At 36.6% G+C, this 9,944-nt stretch overlaps 1 protein-coding gene across 1 annotated transcript in view; it reads right to left on the bottom strand.

The window, feature by feature from the left end:
* Nucleotides 1–1,150: 1,150 nt before the first annotated feature.
* Nucleotides 1,151–9,944, bottom strand: part of LOC105743731 — an 80,273-nt gene continuing 71,479 nt past the window's right edge. The window contains 1 exon segment of the mRNA XM_012517255.2: nucleotides 1,151–1,312. Coding sequence (XP_012372709.1) covers nucleotides 1,151–1,312 — 162 coding nt within the window.

Genomic DNA, 9,944 nt, shown 5'->3' with positions numbered 1-9,944 from the left:
AGAGAGACAGAGAGACAGAGAGACAGAGAGACAGAGAGACAGAGAGACAGACAGAGGCAGAGGCAGAGGCAGAGATAGAATGAGTGACAGAAGGAGACAGAGAGATTGAGTGACAGGGAGACAAAGACAGGCAGAGACAGAAAGAATGAAAACAACACAGAACATGCATCAGATGCATATCTTCATATCTTTTCTGAATAGAGGTTGTAAATAGAATCCCTTTGTTAAGTTCATGATTTTCCTTTTAAGTCTATTTATTGAAGAAAATGAATGAATATTATAACAAGTACTGAATTCAGTTTATTAGTTGAGTTACAGGGGTTGACTATTCAGAGAAACTGGTATCTCTAAATAATGGTATATTATTTATATCTGAAAAATGGTATGTTTCTACCAGAGCTAATAGCATTTTCTGGATAGCACAGACAGAATCTCTCTACTTTTGTTTAACTATATATAGAGTCTTTGCTAGAACATTTGCTTTCCTTTTGAGGTTCATTTGAAGAAAAACTCAATGTCTTGATTTTCGAAGCATATATACATTAAATTTTGCAAAATTCTCAGGAAAAAAGTGAAAATTGCTTCTAGAATACGTAGTACAATTCATGGGAATAAGCTGATGGAACTAACATGGCTGTGTGAGGTAAACACCTTTGAAGAAAATTAAACTTTGAAGTGAGCTTCGGAGAAGCCTGAGATGGTCAGGTGTATCAGGTGAATGGGAAAGTTGGGCAGGGGACGCTGTGATCTATCAAGGGCACGGTGACTCCAGGGAAGTTAGGAAGCCTGTGTGGGGCCAGAGGTGGAGGACAGCACCCGAGACTGGATGGGAGTGGAAAGACGCTCGAGAGTCTGGCATTCCAGGCCATTGACCTAAGGTCCACTCTCAACAGAACAGTAGCCTTCTACATTTAATTGAAATTCAGTGTGGGAATTACAGCTGCAGTCAGAGATTTAGTTCCCCATTATGACATCTTGACAAGTTCTGCTTTAGAACCAGCGACGTTGGAAGTTGCAAAGAAAAAATTCTTTCCAAAGTGGTTCATTGTGATCCTAAATCTTTGGCAACCTAGGAATCATACATCAGCACTAATTGCCAGACTCCACTGGCGAGAGACACACTTCTTGGAATACAGTCCCTGTGCCAGTTTCAGCGATGCGGAAACACATTCAGGCGCCAAACGCAGACTCCCGCACCCTGCTGCACATCTTCTTGCCGTTTTGGGAAGAAAACCCGTAAGGAGTGAAGCACGCAGTGAAACTTGTCCAGTTCTAGAGCAGCAGCAAAGAAATGTGAAGAATGAGTGTAGACCTACCGTAAAAATTTAAAGTGAGTGTTTTTTCCGATACATTTCACAGCCTGTGAGCGCCGCTGTTTTCCAGATTTCATCGTCATTTCTAAATCGCTGCTGGGGTCCATTCCACACAATTCCCTACCTCACTGTGTCTCTGTCGTGCATTTCATGTGGCAGTCTGAAGAGTTATCTGTGGGTAAGGAACAGTGTCCCTTTCTTGTACTTGAAATCCTTACCATTACTACAGTCCTAATCGAATAAGGTCAGGATTTTCAACAGGATGCCTGCCGCTCCCCACAAACCAGTGCCTGCACAATTCCCATTATAAACAAAGCACAAATATAAGCTTTTGCTATCTAATTTCAATTTCCTATAGAATTTGACATGGATTTGTGAGGCAGATCCTAGACTACCTACAAAGCAGTCCGAGAGTCATAGTGGTAAACATCTGTAATGTCAGCCCTCTGAGTGGCTGGAAGACTGTTTCCAAAACACACCTTGGGGTGGGTGTTTGAGGAACTTTGGCACACACTCTCAAGTGAAAAACAAAGTATTAAAATGGGATGGAAATACATTTTGATTCCTAGGACTGTTAAAAACAAAACATAACACTCTTGAAATTATAATGAACAAATGACCTCCTCTTCTCCTTGCAAAAATTAAGTTCTTGTCCTCCAATTTACTTTGGCTACAATAAGTGAAAAATATTCATAGCAGGTGAAATTCTTTGAAAACAAAGATCCACTCATATCTCAATTCTGGTGAAAAAAGAAAGAGGGTCAATAGATTTTAGACTAGCAATCCAACTCAGACCTCCATCTCCTTCCAAATTTAAGAAGGATCAGTGAAGAGAAGAAGAGAAATACATCCTCCGTATTATTCTCTCCTTAAAAATGGAAGGAAAGCCCTATTTTCACTTTAGTAACACATGTGATATTAGTGTTGTTTACTAACCCTATGAATGTATTGGCATATGGTAAGTTTTATCTTTCCTTTAAGATCATGGGTTTTGCACTGCTTGATGTTTGGCTAAAACACTTATGGCTTCTCCAAAGTTCTGCATGGTAGCATGCGTGATTCTTGTGGATGAATGAGAATCCTAGTCCACCTGGAGACGTGATGTTCTTATGCTCAATATAAATTTCTGGAAATATTGTAGCAGAAAGTCTGTATGAAGACCCAAGGATCTATATTTACTGAATTTTGTAGCCTCATTGCTCTGACTATTCTTTTAAGAGAGCCCATATAATGATTTAAACACTGAAGAATTATTTGAAGTCATTTAAAAATTTCAAAAAACGATCTCATTAAACAAAATGCCTCTTCATTCCTCCCATCTGAGGAAAATATAACAATTGCCCCTTCCTTTTTCCACCACCAGCTGTTGTGGCTTGTTACCTGATTTTCAGTAAGTTTTCCCCATTTTGGCTAAGTGGTTGGGTATTAGGATTAGATGGATACATAAATGAAAGAGTGATGGATGATGAATTCCTAGAGAAATGCATTGAAATACAGTTGCCCGGATGAATACAGATAAAGCTTTTGAGGCACAAGAATGATGCAAGATGCAGGGTTAGGGGATGCTCTGGAAAGTAGCTGGGTTAGTGTCTCAGAAAACTAATGAAGAAACAGATGAATAAACGAGTAAAGGATGAGTACAGCAAGATGAGCAGAAGTACAGTGTTGAAGACCTTGAACGTCCATCCTACCAAATTTCCCAAGTTAAATGAGCCACCACAACAAATAAAACACTATTCTCATATTCAATATAACAATTTCAATTCAAAGAAGTTTAAACATTCAATTCTGCTTGAGAATTATAGATATTAATGCCTGAAGAAGCTAATGTCTGGACATTGACATGAATAAGACTGTTGTGAGCAGGCATGGAACTGTCTGCGTAAGAACTGTGACCCTATTTTGGCAGCAATAGTTTCGAAACTGAACCTCTAAACATAAGAAAAAAGCAGTGAAAAGTGTCTTGAGTCTGCATAAATCAAGCAGCCTTTCATATATCTACAGGGAAATAACAGTCTAAAAAATGGTCTGTAATTATAAAGAACTGCTTTTTCTGAAATTGCAGCTCTGAACTGAAGATAATGCCAAATGCAAAAGAACAGCTTGCATGTCAGTGTATGAGTTGCAAAATAATACACAATGATCATCAAACTTCTCAGAGAATATTAGAAGACAGAGAAATTTGTTGTGAATGGTGTGGATTTTAAAATTTCTACCTACAGAGATTAATCACAGGCTACAGCATGAGAAACCTTGCTAAAAAGTAGAAGTATATTATGCTAGTTCTCTGTAAGGTAAGGATTTTACTATTAAATTATTTTTGAGCAGTTAAATAGTGAATTTAAAGTAACCAAGTACATGAAAATCTATTATTTTGCTACATCTACATCTCATTTCTAATATAATTTTAATTACAAAATAAATTGTGAAGATTGACAGGTTAAAAAGTGCACACATTTTAAGTGTATGGCTTTGTGAAATCCTACAATTATCCAACTTCAGATAAACACTAACACAGCCAGAATATAGGCAATTTTCATCACCCAGAGTTATATTTTATAATTCTATTGTGACAATTTAGTTTTCTTTGCCCCAGCACTTCCATATAATTAGGTCCATTAAATATATTACCTTCTTGATCTAGTATTTTATTCAGCATGTTTCTGAAATTCATCTATCTTTCTTGTATCACTGGAACATTTTAATTTTTGTGTGATGAACTCTGAGTTCATAAGCAGGTAGGGTGATTTCAGTTCTTATTAAATGGCCCATGTCTTCATACAGTGTATTCCATAACAGCAGACAGAGTGAGATAACTTGGTATATGTCATATGTTATAAGAATATTAATTCTTAGCAGATGTACAGAATAAAATTGCAGCTGAAGTCTGACAAGAAGAGAGAGCTAGTCAGGTAAACATTCCTCAATTGAAGATGGAAGGCGTGGTGGCAGTGAGATAGAAGATACACAGGAAATAAACACTCCACCATGAGAGAGATTCACACAGTCAGTGAGTGAAGGAACTGCCCTGTGAATCTGCTGCAGGCAGTTATTACTTGAGGCAGTTATTACTCATGGTGGGGCCGACAGAAAAAGATCAGTGGATTTTATCTAGTCTCACTCTAAAGACTAGCCTGAGTAGACTTACCCATTCCTGACTTACTCTAAACTTTATAAGGGTGCTGAGAAAATTTGCTGTATAATTCACTTTTCAGACTCAATAAATGTGCAACTTCTCTGATATGAAATTGTTGATATAGTATTAAATAGTCCTAAGTGTCAGCTTAAAGAGCCTAACTTGTTGAAGCCAGTAGAATAGTTAGGAGCAGGGCCACTAGATGAATGAAATGCTATTTCTGAGAATAAATCTGAATGAGAAGGTGGAGTTTCAGAGATATAAAACAGAGTATCAAAGACATCTTGTTGTAATTCTTCATGCAGGACATGTTCATTGGCCCACTAGTGAGCATGAAAACTTTTCAAAATCTTATGGACACCAAGATGTTGGAAGTCAGAATGACTTAGCATGTTTTATATTGTACTTATTTATTCTTCTGTAAAATAAACAGTGGTACTGGATGTTCAGGGGAAGAAAGACAGGAATGGGAGAAGGGGACACAGAAAATAAAGTCTGTCACTGTGCTACGTGATTATGCAACACCTTCCATCAAGCAGAGTTCTGACAAATATCTGCTCAGACTTGATTGAAGAAACACAAAAGTTATGAAAATAAACTATATTTGCCTAGTGTATTTACTTGAAGGTGAACAAATAAAAGAAGCATTGGTGTGTGTTTGGGTAGAACTTTATGCAAACTGTGTGATAAAATCGTCATTCACATTTTATCTCTTGGAGGGAGAAAAATGTGAATGGAGGGACCACAAATTTCAAAAGTCCTTGTAGATGCACAAGTCAATTATCATAGTTAACTACTATTCATGATGTGAGCACAAAAATACATTAATGGTCATTGGTATTGTTTCAATTTGTTTCCATTTGCAGGTGTAAAAAAGTCCCTGAATATTATATGTCTGAGCTTTGAATGGAGACGCATTGTTTTTTCTCCTGAGTAAATAGCTCCTTATGCCACAGCTGTTTCTTACAGTGGTTTTAGCATTTTCCATTCCCATGATGAGCAGGTAATTTAGATACTTTCAGCATATGATCACCAAGGTTTAACAATGCCATGTTTTTAATTTCAGATATTCTAAAGAGTGCAAAAATATTTAACTGTAGTTCGTCTTCTTGCTAACTAATGATGTTGAATATTTTTGTGTTGTACTATTTTATCATTTATATGATTTGATGAATTGTCTGATAAATCTTTCTCTCATTTATTTTTAAATTAGGTTCTATCTTTTTCTATTGTTGAACATTAAAAGTTTTTTATGTGTTCTAGGGCAAAGTGCTTTGTTGGATACCTGATTGTAATGATTTACCTTGTTATTGCTAACTAATATTTCATTTCTATTGTCTGTATGTTTTGAAGACAAAAAAGATTATTTTTCTTTGCTTAATTTTATCTTTTTTTGATGAGTAAGTGGGAATGAGTAATTGTGTTTTGAGGTCACAATTAAGTACTAAAATACTTGCTGTTCGAATTTCTTCCCAAAGCATTATAGTTTGAGATTTAAAGTTTATTTTGATGACTCATGATGTTTTAGTTTTGCAGACTAGGAAAGGCTCTGGGCTGACTTCTGCTTGTGTGCTTTGTCTACATTTTAATATGCAGCTTTCTCAGCAAATTTAAAGGCTTCTTATTTCTTCGTATGCTGTCTTAGTTCAAAGGTAAAAACAATGCAATACTTCATGTTTGCAGTGTCACGCACAGGGTCACTCTACACTCTCCTGTCTACATATGCTATTCCAATAAAAAATCAAATATCTATAAAATGATCAAAGCACCAGTGTTAGCTTGACACACCTGACAAGATGGTTGAATGAAATTCAGAGTATCTAGTACAGCTGTGTATTAAAAATGATTAATTAGAAAGATTTGATCATCATAGGGAAAGAGTTTCTCCATCCCTGCTATGAACTAGCTGCAGCAATTAGCTCAGAATGAAAGATATTCTACTTTGCCAAGAGTTTTGGATGCTCCAGTCTTTGACTGAGTATCTCCAAGGCTGCAAGCCTCACAGAGGTGGCAAGCAGCCCTCACAAGGCGAGAGATGAGTGAACCATGTTCAGCTCAGCAGCCCAGAGCCAAGGATCAGCTGGCTTGGTTGGGATACCCTGGAGACCCTTCCCACAGGGTCACACAAAGGCCTCACGGGGTCCAAAAAGGCCTCACCTCCTACACCTCCCAAGAGAGCTGCTCATTCTGGGAACAAAGCTTTTAAAGATGTGTTTTGGTGACCCTCAATCTTTAGACCACAGTGCATGGGAAGGAAATACTTTATACTGTGACAGTCCACACCAAGGTAAATTCCTTGCAAATCTGAATTCCTTCTTAAAGAAAAGAAGACCAAAACACATTTTCCTTTTTTGTACCTGGGATCGAACTCAGCACCTTGCACTTGCCAGGCAGGTGCTTATGAGGCTGATCTATCTTCCTGGCCCAGAAACACACATTTCTTGATGAGAAACAATAAGTAAGATTATATTTTCACAGGTACAAATTTAGAAGGTATTTATTTTATTCTTTCTAAATGATAAGTGTATCATTTTAAACACACACATTCTTTTTGTATAGACGCCTTATTTTTTCCTCTTTTCTTAGACAAGATGGCATTTAGAATAGGAATACCGTTACATAGGTAAGCACTTACTGGAACTTTTGGCTGAATAATTAAAAATGTACACATTGTAACAGAAGATCAAGCATTACTCTGCAATCAAGAAATTCCATACAGTTTTTACATGAGCAATTGAAATGGATACCATCATTTAAATGACTGACATGTAGCAAATAAGTGCGGCAGACAGTTCAGAGAGCTCACTGTTTGACATATTCAGTCTGAGGATGTATTATTGTTTCAGTCAAAGTTTTACTAGAGAAAAAGATAATATTTTCTAATGTAATGACAAGAAATTACAAGATTGGCTTAGGAGGGTCAGACTCATAGTCAGATGGGGAAGCGTGCAGAGGGCATGTGCACACTGGAGACCGCAGGATTCAGTCCAAGGCTGGGAGCTCTGCAGTATCCCACACAAGCTTATGTCAGGCAGCTACTGGGCCTTTGATGGAAGATTGAAGTGCCTGTGCTGGAAGACTGAAGGATCTAGACAGAAGTCAAAGATTGCACTAGAAGCCAGGCGATGATGTCTAAACTGAGGGCAAACAGTGCAGCTCTTCCAACGAACAGAAAAGTCTTCCCTTCCTCATTTCCTTTTTGTACTCTTCAAGCAATGAGCTACCCTAGACTGGGTCCTCTAATCTTAGAGGTAGGACTTCTGAGCCCCTCAAATAGAAATTGCAGCTATCCATCTCTATGATAATAGGAACATGTTTGCAATGAGTCTACATACTCATAGACTAGAAATATCCTTGGAACTAAACCTAATTCAAGGCACTTTTTACAGTTGGGTTAATGGAGGCCAACCAGTGTGTATTTTTTTCCGAAACTTAGTTGTGTCTTGGAATAATAACCACTACTAGATGACTAAGTACATCACCACAGACCTGAAATACTGTGTTTAGTAGTCTCATTTTTGTTGCTATGTTCAGCTCTTTAGAGAATCTTAGAGAAGCCATACATTTTACCCAGATTATAAGCATCAATTTGTACACATACGTAACAAAATACTGATCTTAATTTTTCACCATAAAATCTCACTATCTAAATTAAGGAAATCTCATGTAATTATTTTGTGTAATTAACAATCTACAAATAACATCAAATTCATTGTCCACAAAGTACATACCATGAAGATTAGGGAACTCTCAAAAGAAAATAGGAATACTAATGTGCATAATCTTAGTCTGACAAGGAATATGTGTGATGCTAAGATGTGTTTCATCGAAAATACATCATCATAAATGAGATAGAATAAATGATCTTTTATCTTTCCAAACATATATATATATGTATATTTTTCTCTTGAAAGGCAAAAGGAAAGGTGTGCAAAGGTTAAAGGAAGAAAGTATTAAAATATTTTTCTATAAATGTAAAACTCCATAGACTACATTAAAATGATTCTGCTTGTAAATACCTTTATTACATATAATGACTCTATTTGAGAAAAAAAAAATCAGTTTATCTGCTCTTTCTCCCCAAGGAAGTATATACAGCTTAAATCTATCAAAATAAAATTCATTTGGTGTAGCACATTAACCAAATGTTTGCTAGGCTATTTCTGCATAATTTAGAAACTAAATTGGCTACTTACACATATGTTAGTTGTTCAAAATCAATTTGTTCAATGTTAATCACAAGATATAATCATTAAACAGGTGTTGCATCAGAAATCTGGGGTCAAAGTTGATCTTGACTGTATTATGCTGTTTGTCTTGTTGTGTGTGTGTGTTTATGTGTGTGAGTAGGTGTGTGTGTGTGTGTGTGTGTGTGTGTGTGTGTGTGTGTTTAGGGGGAGGAACTGTTGTCTTCTCACCTCTGAGAAAATATTATAAGGTACCAAGCAGAGACGGTCTTTGAATGCACACAATAATTTGTCCAGCACGTGTTGACTTCCCATCAAGATTAGGACAATTGATCAAAGCACTTGTGGTTAACAAATATTTACAGAGGACTTGAACCAGTTACACTATAAATTCAGCTCTACACTCTCTTAGTTCATACCTAAATTGCTCCTTTACCCTATTTCTTTACCACCTTTAAATAAATATTTATCTTTGCAATGGTCTGACTCATTTCCAATATTTTCTTTTTTTTTGTATTTTACTAGAGGGTCTACGGGGTCTACAGGGTCTCACTATGTAGATTGGACTCATAGTGATCACCTGTGTTCAGCTTCCCAATTACTGGGATTACAGGCGTACACCACCACATCGAGTCTTAATCGTAGTCACAGTGTGCCCAGGGGCAGGGCTGACATGGCATGCCAGGGATCTAACTCCAGCCCCTACATCTGCCTAAACAGGTGCTTTAATCCACTGAGGTATTTGGCCAGCCCCGTCAATATTTTCATTACTCATTCCTGTTCAATTTTTGAGCATATAATTTTAAATACAGGTATATTTCATCAATTATCAGTTGTATACCTATGGTCCTGTAAGTAGAAGAGGCAGTAATTCTGGACTCAGACTATACTAAGTTTAGTTGCTACTCTGTCACTTTCTAACATAGTGACATTTAACATATTGATTTTTTTGGTTTTGCCACTGTTACTATCATATTTAGATTAAAAAACAAAACTAATTTCTTATGTGGTATTTGGGAAGATGGAATTATTAAAAGTGTTAGTGGTTAATACAATTTTGACCATACATTAATCAATGACTGAGGGATTATTGTTGTTATAGTTATATTATAAACTAATCCTAAAAGAGAAACATATAAAATAATGATGAAGATACATATTTGAGTACAATTATGCTCAAACTCAAGGTGGGTAGGAGAGAGAGAGAAAGAGAGATTCTTCTGGAATTTTCTAATCTTGTTTCACATTTGCTGATTACAAACCTAGTGTAACTGTTCTCTAACTTCTATGTCAGTCAGTCTCTTAACC

This window comes from Octodon degus, unplaced genomic scaffold, assembly GCF_000260255.1.
Source record: "Octodon degus isolate 3935 unplaced genomic scaffold, OctDeg1.0 scaffold00159, whole genome shotgun sequence".
NCBI classification, from domain to species: Eukaryota; Metazoa; Chordata; class Mammalia; order Rodentia; family Octodontidae; genus Octodon; species Octodon degus.
The sequence above is the reverse complement of the archived record's forward strand: the minus strand, read 5'-3'. Positions and strand labels throughout refer to the sequence as shown.